At 41.2% G+C, this 14371-nt stretch overlaps 1 protein-coding gene across 1 annotated transcript; it reads right to left on the bottom strand.

The window, feature by feature from the left end:
- Positions 1-1355: 1355 nt before the first annotated feature.
- On the bottom strand, positions 1356-14091 carry SCCPDH (saccharopine dehydrogenase (putative)). The gene is made up of 12 exons (XM_081857707.1): positions 13798-14091; positions 10204-10316; positions 8459-8539; positions 7951-8080; positions 7209-7258; positions 6316-6446; positions 5967-6084; positions 5295-5414; positions 5155-5211; positions 3802-3913; positions 3021-3102; positions 1356-2337 (listed from the first exon to the last, which is right to left on the bottom strand). Exons 1-12 carry the CDS (start codon positions 13982-13984, stop codon positions 2232-2234), a joined length of 1287 nt encoding a protein of 428 aa, XP_081713833.1. The 5' UTR covers positions 13985-14091; the 3' UTR covers positions 1356-2231.
- Positions 14092-14371: the final 280 nt, after the last annotated feature.

Here is a 14371-nt window from a genome sequence, read left to right as displayed (position 1 = left end):
AGGGGAATAATTTAGTTCCAGGGTATGATCTGAAGGCACTTGAGGCAGTCTCCTTGCTGAATCTGAGCAGGTCAGGATCTGGTCAGTGCCTGGGTGGGTGACCCATGAGGGAAGAAAGGTGGGGTAGAAATGTAAGAAAATAAGTAACACTGCATGAGAGCATTAGTATGTGCTGGTCATTATGTATCATTATGTATCACAAAAGTGTTCCTAAGCTCCCTGTGTGTAAATTACTCCTGCTGTAACTCCTGAGAAGGAAGTGGATGGGAAACAGCTATGGGTCTGCCAATTCTGAACAGTTTCGGGCGTTGTACTGTGCCTGTGGTAGGAGAGTGACAGTTCCTTTGACCATTGTACTGTTCTTCTCACACTGACATAGGAGGAATTGTTCCATCAGGAATGTTTATACACTTTTTTCAAATCTGTGCACTAATGCCTTATTCAGAATAATCAGTGTTGGAATACTGATCAATATTTGGAAAAGTCATTTATCCACTTGTTTGTTCCCTATGTTAGGACACTTCTCAATATAGGGGTGCCAAACGTGGCACAAGGGTTTTTGAGGGGGGAGGTAGGTTATACCACCATTTGGAGACCAGGTACCATTTTGAATCAAGGTGGCGGACTGAAATGTGACTTTGGCGTGACATTTATTGGTCTAGGTTTTCTGCCTCTTGAGGTGTTGTCACAAAATTCAAGCACAAGGGTTCCTGAGGTGTGGATGGCGGTCTCTGCCACTGTTTGGGTGCTGTGCACAATTTTGTTCCAACCATTGGACCAAAATATGATTTCACCTGATTTTTGGTGTCACGAGTCCAAATTCACAAATTGCATGAGCCATTTAAAATCACAGTATTTTTTGGTTTCTAAAAATACCTGGGCAGTCCTGTGCACTTCCTGCTAGTTAATTGAAAAACACTTGGGAATGTAATTGGGGTAGGGGTGATGCTCTGCTTCAGTTTTAGTAAAATTTTATTTTTAAGGAGCATGTCACATTATTTGGGATGGTGCAGTTTTATTTCCAACAAACCACCACCTGGATGTCCTCTTGTGTTCCTTAAAACAGCCCCATGCTCCTGAAGGTAGCAATGTGTGGAGGGGAGGCTAGAGCAGCTAAAAGTTAAAAGCAGAAAATCATTTACAGAAAAGGGCCCTTGCTGTTATATGCAATACCCTTAGCACCCTACCTGTAATTTGGGCTTAAAAGAGGGACTTAACTTGTATTACATGGTCTACTAAATTGACAGTGGATTATTGCTTAAGGCATAGTTTATTCTAAGCACATTAGATAATGCTAATTAAAATGGTTGACTTTTAAGTACAGTGATCTGTGTTGAGTTAAACAGAAACCAAGCAAATTTGTAACCCTCTTTTATTACACTGAAAAATGAGAACAAAGGGAATTAATAAGTGCTAGAAATCTTTCTTCCTTTCACAATGACATATTTCCCCTGCCTTGAGGATGTCTCAGTACACAGGAAAGGAATGTTAACTGATCAGGTATGCAATGAAGCTACCAATTTAAGCAAGAATATTACTACGCTCCCCTCCACCAAGCTCATATTGAAAAAACATTGCAGGCAGTCTCTAGCTAAGTACCATGAGACCTAACTTTAAGCATAATGAATCGGTTCCATTAGTGACGAGAACTATGTTTAATCAGAAATTGCAGTTGTCAAGGGGACTTGATCCCAGTCTATATGAGTGTAGATTACAGTATTAATTGTGACAAGGTATAGCAGGCTAGGGAAACCTGTCTGAAGGAATGCCCACACAACTTACTCAAACTTACTGAAGACACCCTTTTGCTTTTTCAGTTTGCTTTCTCATTACTGATCTTCATAGGGAGTTAATTGGTTAAGGCACAGATTTTATAGTAAAGTCAACTTTCACAATTCTGAATAAAAATACTGTTGTAATTTGTTACTGATTTTTTTAGTTACCACAGCTAGTTCAGTCAAGCCCTTGATTCTAAAAAGCACTATTATTTAGCACTATTAATATAGTTTTCTTTTCATTTAACTATTGCTGTGCTACAGTGCGCATTTCCAGTAATAAAAGTTCAGTCTTACTTCCATTTTGAGCAACAATATGAAGCATGTTTTCACATTACATAAGATTATGTCAGTATTTTATTAAATTTAGCAACCATTTGTAGCTGATCTTTTTGGTATACAAGTACCATACAAAGATTTGTTGGTCATGCAGCCTTCAGGATGTTTTTTCTTGGTTCAGACTTCAGGCTGGCTAATAACAGAAAACTCAATTCCATGCTGCTTGAGCCTGTCAATAAGTTTTGTATTGGAGAATGCAGCCCCAGGAGAATAGACACCACCCCTGTAAAACAGCCACACATTTGGGGTTAGTGACATGTAGCTGCAAGCAAGCTTAACACTTATTATGAACAAATACTTACTGAAAATGGGATAGTTAAGTTCCACTCCCCCCTCTGAACCTTCAACAAATGTTTAAGTTAATTCATGAACTATGCATAGAAAAGCTTAATAATGTAACTGATTGAAATACTTGGTTATAGTTTTTAATACTGAACTTGACATGAAATTTTACTATTTCTTAATAAATATTGTGATTTACAAACCATTAAATGACCTAAAGCTTGCACCTTACAACATGAATTAAGGTCATTTGGAGATATAATGGCATTATCACTCAAGCACTTTTTCACATGTTTGCAATAACTCAGCGTGAGAGAAAGTTTAATGCTTTTAATGCAAATGCTGGCTGACAAAGTGAGAGAAAAGGAAGTTTCTACACCATAGAACTGTGCAGTGCTTTCAATCACTTTGATGCTTACTTTCATGCTAATATATTATTTATTCAATTGTATCCCATCCTTCCTCCCAAAGAATCGGGAATGGTAAACAAATGAAATGGTAAGAATACAAAGATTTTTTTAAAAGAGAGAAATCAGATACAGTACTATTACAGCCAAATAATTTAAAGGCTGCTAGGAACCCTGAAAGTGTAAGCTATTTCACATCAAGAAAATTAAGACTTACTTTTTAGGAAGAGAAGGCTTGTCCTTCAGAAGTGCCACAGCTGCCTGAACCATTGCAATGGGTGTAGCAACGTAGCCAGCCTCTACAAAAATATGCGGGAGGGGAAAACACTTCAATTACTCATCATTTTGACTCTTGGGCTGGGGAGTTTTTCTTTGGGGGGGTGTTGTTGCTGTTGGTTTTCTCTATCTTAATTTTAGAGCTTATGAGCTATGTGGAAATTGTTCAGCAAGGCTGTGTATTTTTTGACATTTTATTTATTGTTTATGACTACTTTTGTTATGTTGCAGTTACATACTTTTTCATGTTGTAAACTGCCTTGAGTGTGGTTTGAACTGTGGAAAGGCAGCATACAAATAAAATTACTTCTGTTTCTATCATTTCTAGAATTACCTTTGATTCAAGATTAAATATCTCCCTAAACACTGGGCCAGTACCATCTAGCTAGCATTCCCCTCCCAGGGCTGTACCTGTATGTACCATTTGCTTTATTTTCAGCAAGTATATAAACTAAATAAGCATGCGACAGTAACACACACAATCTAAATCTCCCAATAACCTTATGAGCAGTACATAAAGCAATCATCTGCCTTTTTCAATCACAAATCACAGTATAATCAGAATCAAACAGCACCACTATGTGCTCAGCTAAATTGAAAGCATTTCATAAAAAGCAGCCAAACCTTCCTCAAAAAGCCCCTAAACAGGAAGGGCATCTGAGCAAATCTGGTACAAAACCTATGATATGTGAAGGTATATCGTTATACAAAATTTGCTATACCTGGTCCCTTTACTTGGGTGCAGATTTTAACATTTGGTTTGCCCAGCTGTAAATCATCTTGTGTTCTGTATCCCTCACCAAAAAAAGTCATTTCAAAGGATGACTCTTCCATCTGTAATTCAAAAGACAAGAAAGAAACAGCATCAAATCTCTAGACTATGCCAGTTTCTATCGAACACACATTACTGCTTATAACCACTGAATTTCAGCCCAGTTTAACTACAGTGAACTACAACCAAAGTTGAGGGAGTAGTTTGTGTACAAAAAAACCCACTGTAAAATGTTATGCAAAATAAGCCAGTTATTTGAATACAGTGTGACTTGCTCTGCAAAAAGTGTGGTATTTACCACCCATAAAATAAATTTGAGGTTCCAGACTGTCGTTGCTATAATCCAATCCAGCACTCATATTGTCATTTAACCTTCATAAAGTTAAAATTATCTCAATGGTCCTGCTACAAGTTTGGTCTCAAATACTGCTTTTAAGCTAGTTTCTGAATAAGAAACTGCAAAAGTAGGTAGAAAAGGTTCATAGTCTGAATAGAGTAGATATGGGTTTCAGATTTAAGCTGAGATTTTTTCCCAGTCAACTTTCATTGAAGACTGTAAGGACTGGATCCAACACAAGGAAAGATTCACCGCACACACACTCACCCAACATACACACCACAAAATTTCACAAGCTGTTGAACAACAAGGGAAGGCCAGAATAGCACGAGCAATATAGGTCCACTTCAAACAAGGCAGGAAAACAAACTGTCACCCCAAGAAAAGGGTGGGTCAAAGATTCTGTTGGAGTGGTGCCATTTTCCTACCTTCAAGTAACAGGAGGACTACTGTTCACTTGTTCTCCTAGTGCTCACCTGATGTCTGCTGAACATTTACTTCAATATTCACAGTGTCCCAATATTAGAACAGGAAGCCCTCAACGTAAGCACATTAAACTTGTGCATATTCAGCTTTATGCGCTTGGCAAAATAATAATTAAAAAATGAAAAGGGTGCAGCATTGGAAAAAATGACTTTGACAATCCCACCCACCATTGAACTTTATGGGTTTTGACTCTACACTATTTTGGCTTCATGCGCAATCCTTGGAATGTAACCTCAGCGTAAATTGTGGGCTTATTATACTCCACATCAGACTACCCATTATCCCTTTCCTTTACCCATTCCGCTTGAAAGACCCCAGGATGCCTCCTCCTCCACAATTTTCGCAGTATTTAATCTACAATCTCACATAGAATTAAGGAACTTTCCATTGCTGCAATTAGTAAGCTAGTCCTGTGACACTGTAATTATGTAGAAAACGGTCACATCAGAAATGCAATCACCTAAGAACAAAAGTAGTTACCTGTTTTTCTGTTGGTCCTTCCTTTGTGAAATGTCCCCCAGAAAAAAATGCGGGATACTGAAATAAGACAACCCATAATAAATTCCAGAATAATAGGGGGGGGGGAATCAAGCTTCCAAAGTATTTAAAACAAAACCTACTTTTAGCAGGAGCTTTCTTCCAAAGTTGAATTTCACAAGCATTAAAAATAAAAGGCCAGCAAACATTAGCTTAATAACAGTTCCAAGACCACCCACAGTCGCGTAAGCGGCATACTGCACCTGAAAAGAGGAGAAATTTTTTATCCATGAAAACCTGCCAGTTTATGTAGAAACAGTTCCAGAATACAGATCTTAAAGAACAACAATTCACAAACAACCAAGCCTTGCTTAGGTGACAAATAATAAATCCAGAAATAGGCTAGATATGATTGTTAGCTTTAACTGTGGGCATTGTAAGAGCAGCTGGAGGCATTAAAAGAAATACAATTTTCTTTTAGTACTACAATTACAGTAACACAAATACGTTATCATGTGGCACCATTGCAGAAGGAGTGATGACAGCCTTGCTGTTTGACACTTTTTCCCATTTCAGAGAGCTACATGAATATTCCCCACCTAAGTGGCAGTGGTGACAGACATTCAGCAGTAATAAGATTTCCCAGAAGCTCATAAAGTAGCACAGGCCTGCAATCTTTGTAGTGTTAGGCACATGAATTCAATATGGTTTCCCCTCAGGCACCTATGCATATTATTGCAAGTTTCACATTATCAGATTCAAATATTTCACTGATGATAGGACATTCTTTAAAATAGATGTTTAAGTAAACTTACAGGTGTTTCTTTCAGGTCTGTGTGCAAATAGTGCTGAGTTCGTTTTACTACAGAGACATCTGATCCCATGAATGGAATGGAATACTGTTTAAGTTCGTTACTGTAAAACAGTGCACCTCTGCAAAAACAGAAGCCAGGACAATTAAAACAAAGCTTGGCAAAGTGTGTTTCAGACAAGGCACTATCTACCTGTCATTTCAAGCACATAAATCTGTATAAAGAAATTCTACCAGAATGCTTCCTTTCATGAAAATGTAAGGCACCTACAATTTTCCTTACCTTACATTCCTTCTGGAAACATCTTCTGAGCTACGTAAACAATAAATTCAAATCCACAAAAGTAGTATACCTTCTCTTAAGCTTTCTTCCAGTCACTGGAAGGGGTTTGTGTCCTATTTGCCTTCGAATTTTTTTCAGACTGCCTTGATCTGCAAAGCCATGTATAGCTGATTTCCAGGTCCCATCATGAATGCAGGAACCCTGTTAAAATGTTATGTTAATTCAATATACTATACTCACAACACATCTATACCATTAGCCACAATAATGAAAACATACCTTACTTATACACCTGATTCAGTGACTAAATCAAAGTATAGCTGAAAGCTATATACTTGATCCTAAGCATGACCATTTTCTCACTTCACCTCTCCTGTCCCCTCACAAAGATTAGTGTGTCTGCTCCTATGGCATTTATCGTCTGTTGTAGGAAGCAGGAGTGTGAGTGCATTCTAGTGATGTCTAGACTAATCTGGCTAGCTGTGTGAAGCACTAATGAGAACACAGCATGTATGTCTGCAGGATTTTCACCCCACAAAAACCGTTTGCATAGACATAAAGTAACCTGTTTCTGCTCAAGGATGTGTCTTACTAGACTGGGCTGAGTTTAATATTGCATCTACTCCTCCTCCAACAGTGTTATAAAATATTGTTATTGTCTGCACCTTCCCAATCACTTATTTTTAACAAATGTTAAGTAGCTATCTACCCAATATCAGCAATAAAACAATTTCTTACCACCTAACAGAAAGCATATGCTTAGGTAAGGCTATCAAACTGGTATTGCATTACTTGAGTACTAGAAGTGCTATAACAGAACAAGCATTAAAGAGTGATGTTCTTCTGTCTGACAGTTTTGTAGGCTACCACTACCAATACAACAGCCAATGTAATAATTTATTTTTATATTGTCTATATGATAAGTACCTACAATAAACTTAGCTAATCAAGAAATCAACCAACCTCTGGTCCAGATTTTACAGTCAGGAAACTTTCAACTGCAGTTAATGTACCTTGGGACGGGGGAAGAGAATTAATCATTAAGTGTGGTTGCAACAAAGAATTAAACAGCAGTTTATACTCAGGCTGTCATGGCATCAGATAAATGAAGATACCAGGACACATTGGAAATCCTGTACTGAGAAGCAACAGCTTGCTCATCATTTCACTTGAGATTCTATCAGTACTGAACCTGCCACCTAGTTTTAAGTCACATACAACCTATTTTAATGATAGTATTTCCAGAATTATGCAACTTCTAATCAAGTACACTTTAGACGTGGGAAAAATCTCCATAGGCCATAACAAGCCCTGTTTCTATTTGGGATGTGTGCCAGCAACTCACTACAGAAATGGAGCGGTCTGTGTTATTTCTACATCCCTTTCTAGCTCCGTACTCCATTCCATTAAGGAGCATAAGCTCCAAGTTTTTGTTTTTTGCTAATGCAACAGAAAGACTGATTGATGTACATTATTTTAAGATGATGGTAACTGAAGATATTTATAACTGCATAGCTTAATACAGCAGGATTCTGGTAACTATAACAAATATTTTGTAGCAACATCAGTCCTTGTGAAGAATTACAGAAGAAGCAGAATGCAGAGCATATTATTGCTCCTAACGACTCAAATATCATTTTAACCCTCCACAAGGAAAATAATTTCTGCACCACATATCAAAATTGTCATTAAGTTTAAGAGTCACCTTTCAAAGAGTTTCTGGTGTACAATACTCCCATATCTGCTGGGATAGAGTCAAAGCCACAGCTTCCAATAATATACACTCCCTTTTCTGCAGCTTTGTCATTGTAATTCAGATACATTCCTTCCAGGAACTGAAAGAAATGAAACAACATTGTACTGAAAAATAGATAATATTCTCTCTCAGTGTTCAAGCAAAGATGATAACTTTCATAGCTGTGTCACTGGCACTATATTCAGTGGCTGATGCTCCATTTTGCAACATTACATAAGGTTATTATATTATTATCAAAACATTTATTGAGATGGATGACAGGGAGGGGGACCCACCACAAGCAAACTCAGCACCCCTAACTGCTGATACTTAGGATGGTACAGGAGCTGCTATTCAAGGGCAGTATCACAAAGTTGGACACACACAAAAAAAATTCCCGCATGATGGTAAGATGTGCAAATATGAATAATGTCTTAATACAATTGCGAATCTAGCTTGTTTTCTCAGTTTCTCATACCTGAGGCTCTCCACTGATGTCGATACAGCTTGTACCATTCTCAACACAAGCTTTCACCACAGGCTCACCCAAAAACCTGTACTATAAGAAGAAATAAAACAATTACTACTTTCATAAATTATACTATGCTACTTTAATAAAGACAGTAAGTTATCTCACTATGTTTACATATTTGAACAAGGTTATGTAAAGCAATTTTAATTTCTAATGAAATTTTAATCAATAAACACAATGATTAAAACTATTTAATTCGCATTCGGATTTTAAGAAACATCTCCCTCTGCATGCAATCCTTTCCTACCTCCTCTACCACAACTACAGCATGCACGTTTCAGTTATTAACCTTTGCTCTAGATTTAATGAGCTGGCAGAACTTTGCAACCGAGAATGAAGCAACAATGCCTTCCTCTTCATCTGCCTTCCCACAGCCTCACCACACACAGCTGCAATAGGCACTGTTTTGGGGGAAAGCAGCAGCATATTTTCCACATACAGGAATTTATCAGCTATTTGCTTTACTTAATAACTGCAAGTATAATTGGTATAAACAGAGGGAAATTAATTATGGCAAGAATTATTTAGATGTTCACTATACACACTGGGTTAAGAGTCAAGAAACAAACTGAACTGGTTCAGCTGCTATTATTAATACAGTCTTGTACATTTTACACTGGCCTCGAAGGACTGCCAGGTCCTTCTTGCTGATTTCTAAGCTTGCAAATATGTAGTGCTGGAATGGTGAAACTACGAATCACTCTGCCCACATTTGAACCTATTTAATGAAGTTACTTCACCGTCTTAATATCTGCTAATGAGGGCTGGGCATAAGCCTATTTCACAAGGTCAAACTAGAATAATCCCTCATTTTATGCACATCTGACTTGCACAATTTCAACCATTGTAGCTGAAGGTGGGCTGATTGAAATCACGCAAGTCAAGTTCCAAGCAAAGTAGAAAGCTTAAAAGCTTTTCTCACACCAGGCTTACTTGGGTTACCTAGCACAGAAAGAGATTTTAAGCTCTCTGCCTGGCTTGCTGGGCAAGGCCTGCTGGGCGTGCAGGCTGCCTCTAGGATGCAAAATCTTGCATGAACTACCCTTCCAGGGCCAGCACACAGAACGGGTCTTGTCCAGCAAGCATGGCAGAGAGTTTGAAAGCTCTTTTCACACTGAATAACCCAAGCACTCTGGCATGAAAAGAGCTTTTAAGCACTTGGCCTTGCTTGCTGGGCAAGACCTGCTCATTGTGCAGGCTCTGGGAGTACTGGGGGTGCGCTCTCTCCCTCTCACCTGCTAGCTGTGGGGCAGCTCCATGAGTTTGACTATACACAATTTTTGCCTGCACATATAACCCTTGGAACTGACCCCTTGTGTAAACTGAGAGATTACTGTACTTCAAATGCCAAACAACACTGTCAAATTACAACCCTTTCTGATAACAACTGCCTCATAATTATTTTTAATATCTGATCACCACTATAGAAGAGTGATACAAACATTATAAATTAATAAGTAAAAAGATAGGATTAATATATGCCTTTGTTTCACAATGGCAGACAGCAGAGTTGCCCCTTTAACTTTTATTCATCCAGAAAATATTTTGGTTTACATACTTTGAAAATATTTCTTTTTCAATGTTTGCTAAGGTAATAAAAATATTGCAATATATTGAATCTTCATTTTTAAAGCTTTTAGTATCATGGGAATTTTTTACTTATTCATTTTCCAAAAGAGGAAAATACTTACTGGGCCTACACAGTTCAGAACAATAGCAGCTTGTTTAGCCATATTAGCAAGAGAGGATGGATCACTGACATCACACAGTATCATGCCAACTTCTGACTTCAGCTCTGTCTTTCCTGAAAATGTAAAAGAGAAATGTTATAAAAGAAGCCTGGCACTGTATAATAATTGGTCTCTAATATACACATTGCTTTTTCTTAATCTTCATTATTTAGTTATGAATTATTAGATGAATGGATCAAACCCAGGTCATTTTAAAATGCTTTATTTTTTCAACTGCAGTACATTTGCAAAATAGGTTACTTTGTTCTGATACGAATTCAAACATCCACCCCCCCCAATATGCTTTTTCAGTATAAAACAACTGTGCAAATCGGAAGATGGGACTTCTTGCCACAAAAGATGACCAGAAAAATCTCAAGAAATTATTGAAAACTATTTAAGAGAAATACAATGCAGCAAGTCAACCATGTAAGTGCGTGTCACAAGATTATCACTATGACATTTTATTTTAGTCATTGGCTTAGAATGAGCAACAACTCTGGTTTTAAAGATAAGTTTCAATAGGGTTTCGCCCCTTACGCACGTTTTAACTTAGCAACCTCAGCACCACACAACCTTTTTCCAAGACTGCATTTATTCATGCAATATCAGAACCAATACATTTTCCCAGCCCCAGAAGGCCTTGGGCTATAAAGCAAAATAATGCAACAAGTGTCAACTGAAACACATTAATGAACCAACAAGCATTTTCACAATAAAAATTGTGTGGGCTAAGAAATCTGAAACAATGCTCAACTCAGTTATACCGACCAAGCGTGGGAACCTCTAACTAGAAAAGGCTAGCATATACAAGTCAGGACAAAGTAACAATTAATAGTTGGAGAAGCACAATGTCTGAAACAGCAAGAACTAAAGAACTCACACTATCACAAAATGACAAAGAACACAAAAAAGCTGACATTTTAAACAAGAAATGGGCCCATGTATGCAACTAACATGGTGATACAAGGCCCCAATACACTGCGGAGGATGTTTGGGTGTAGCAGAGGTGCCTCTCCACTTAGCGCTGCCTGACTCCATTGGTGGGGGACTTCCACAACTGCAGAGGTCCTTATCAAAACCATGGCTGGGCAGAAATCATTGCTAGCACCAACAAGCAGAAACCCCTGAAACAAACTTTTCTAGAGTGGGAAAGAGGACTGGTTGTGCTGGCCAATGATCCACTAGATTTTAAGCTGGTCCAGCTACAGTCAATAGACCTTACCTGTGCCCAACTGAAATGCCTGCCTAAAGACGACAAAGGAAAACATGTAATGAAGCTGCTTCTGCCCTTGCAAACATAAGTAGCAGAACTGCAGAAGTGGTAATGGCTTTGCAGCCAGTCCAGTCCTGCTGCTCCCAGATGGGTGCTAGAATTGCTCCCTGAAGCTACAATTTTAAGTCATGGAAACATTCCGGTTGTTAGTCAGGAAAAAAGGAAACAAAAACCCTTTGCAGTGAAAAATATGTATTACAAACAGCACCATCCACCTGGGTTTGGCAAATGTGGGTTCAATATCCCCCTCTTCTGTGGCCATATCACAAATTCTTGGTTTCACAGTGCAAGCCTAATCCCCAGGTAAAATGGGTGGGAGAGGTTAGCACATTGTGCATCTTCTCATCACCCCAGTTGCCAGCCATAAATGAGCATAAATTATTATTATCAAGCATATTTATCCTACTCTCTTGATGCCAGAGTGGCTTGCAAAGAAAAGTCAGTCCTTGCCCTCAGGCTCGCAATTAAAGAGACATGACACAACAGGAAAAGGGGCTGGGAAGGAGTAGGAAAAAAGCAAGCTCAGGCAATAATTCTTAGTTACAGAGACCCTGCAATGAGCAGCAAGAATCGAAAAATTTGGCAAGGAGTCAAACGTTGCTGTTCTTTCAGCAGAGCTGATGGAGAGGATCTGCAGTTACATTTCCCCCTCTCTCTCACAGCCTGACAGACAGTTAGGGGAGGGAAGTTGCTGTTTACTTAGGAGCTGATGAGAACACTGTGCAGTCCCATCTCTTCCTTTCCTATAGCCTGATGGGCTTACCCTGGAGTAACATTTTACATAGACTGAGAAAGCTATGCTGGAGTAAGGAAAGCTAGCGTGGAAGGCACAAAGGCGTGTGTTAAGGGTGGAAAATTGCAAAGCATCCTAACTCATTTGGTCTTGTTCATAGAGCTTGGAGCTTGAGCTCAGTGTAACTTACAGCACCAAAAATAAAGGTGCAACTAATTCACCCCACAAAAATCTAAGAGTAAGGCTTACCCTGCCCACACCCCTGCTAGAAGCAGTTAGGAAACAGCTTAATTTACACAGGAGATACACAGGCCTCTTTGTTGGGGGTTAGGGTCGCCCTGCCAATACCCTTCTGCAAACAATGGCAACTTCCCAGCTAAAGTTGCTGTGAGAATAAGCACAATAAAAACTGTAAAGCCCTTTGGACTTGGAAGGGTTATTATCTAGATCAGATTTGTAATAGTCTGCTATCATCACCCCTGCCCTTAAATGGGATGGATCAGTAAGATGGGAGGAACCACCACTCGTTCACATAGCTCCAAAAGAGAAGTAGGCCTATCCTGCATGGGTCCATCCTGTCTATCAGCAACTACTGGTCATGACCAGGGCCATAGCAAGGGGGTGGTGAGGTGGGCCCCCGCCAGGGGCGCAGGTGATGGTGGGCACAAAATCAGCAAAATATTGATTATTGCCTCATAAGAAATGGTTTTAAATAGAGAGTGAATTGAATGGGGGGGGGGGGAGAGGCGAAAAGAAGAGCTAATTTGTCCATGGCTAGGGGGCGCAATCTGGATGGTTCTGCCAGGGGTGCAAGATCACCTAGCTACAGTTCTGGTCCTGACAGCTGAATGTCATGGCTCTAAGCCTGTGGGCTTCTGCAGTCACCTGTCCGGCCACTGCAGAGAAACAAGATGCAGCCAGACTAGGTGGTCCTTCGGTCTGGTCTAGCAGGGCTCTTCCTGGCACCTGACAGGCTGCTGACATGGGCAACCTGGCCGTTTTGCAATGAGCAGCTAGCCCCAGTGGTGTCCACACTTTTTTCAAAGAGGGCCAGATTTGATGAAGTGAAGGGCCAACCAAAGTGTTTTTTTAGGATTGAAGTTGCTGAGCTTTTTTTATGATTTTACCCCAAAGTCCTTGAGCTTTTTTTTAGGGTTGGAGTTGTTAAGGTTTTTCTGGATTTCACCCCAAGAAATAAACTGCCACAGGGGCCGGATTAAACCGACCTGCGGACCGGATTAGGCCCCCGAAACGGACTTTGGACACGCGTGCACTAGGAACACCCTTATCGCTCGCTCCCTTCCACCACCCTGGAGAGAAGCAGTCGGGCTAAGCTCAGGGTCCGGGCCCACGGCGCTGAGTTAATGTCTCACGTCGCCATCCTGGGCGCTCGCTCGCTCGCTCGCTTGAACGCGGCGGGGCTTGACTCCGAGAAGGGCAACCTGGAGCGACGCCTCCCCTGACTCCGCTTCTCATCTTGAGGGAAAGCAGCAGCAGCCCGTGGGCCAAGCAGAAAAAACCACCCCCCACTCGCCCGCCCCCTTACCCAGCTTCTCGGCCGCCTTCTCGACCGCCGCCTGCAGCTTCTCTCGGTTCCTGCCGGCCACGGCCCAGCGCAGCGAGCCTCGCAGCTCATCCTCGCCGGCCACCCGCGCCACCTCCTGGACCACGTACTGCCCCGTGAAGCCCGACGCCCCGAACACCACCACCTCGAAAGGCCGCCCGGTCGCCATGGGGACGCGAAGAAGGCGCCGCGCTCAGACAGCGCGAGGCGAAGAAGCGGAGAGGCGCTGCGCAACGGCTGGCAACCCGCGACTGCCGAGGGGGAGGGGGCGGGCCGCGGACAACGGTCCCCTCTCGCGCCAGCCTCACGTGACCAATGCTCGCTTCCAGCGCCCCGCCCACCAGCGGCTCCGCCGTGAGAGGCCCCCGCCCCCAGCACGCTTCCAGCGCAGCGCCTTCGCCAGTCTCGGCTGGGCCTGGCTGTTTCTTTCCCCGCCCCGTGAGGCCTGTTTTCAGGAGGCGGGAGTGGATTGGCAGAGTCTCGTTCTCCACGCGTTGGGAGGCGACGTGCGTGCTCGTGCCCGAGGCGCACGGTTGCAAATCCTCGCCAGCCCAGC

Source organism: Podarcis erhardii (assembly GCF_964252035.2).
Source record: "Podarcis erhardii genome assembly, chromosome: 3".
NCBI classification, from domain to species: domain Eukaryota; kingdom Metazoa; phylum Chordata; class Lepidosauria; order Squamata; family Lacertidae; genus Podarcis; species Podarcis erhardii.
This window is presented reverse-complemented; position numbering and strand designations above follow the sequence as displayed.

Excerpts from the sequence above, each read along its gene's own strand:
- SCCPDH (XM_081857707.1), bottom strand. The coding sequence starts at position 13,984 with ATGGCGACCGGGCGGCCTTTCGAGGTGGTGGTGTTCGGGGCGTCGGGC. Across the intron at positions 7,259-7,950 it reads CACCAGAAACTCTTTGAAAG|GTACATTAACTGCAGTTGAA; the intron begins GTGACTCTTAAA and ends CCCCGTCCCAAG. Across the intron at positions 6,447-7,208 it reads CTGTAAAATCTGGACCAGAG|GGTTCCTGCATTCATGATGG; the intron begins GTTGGTTGATTT and ends ACATTTTAACAG.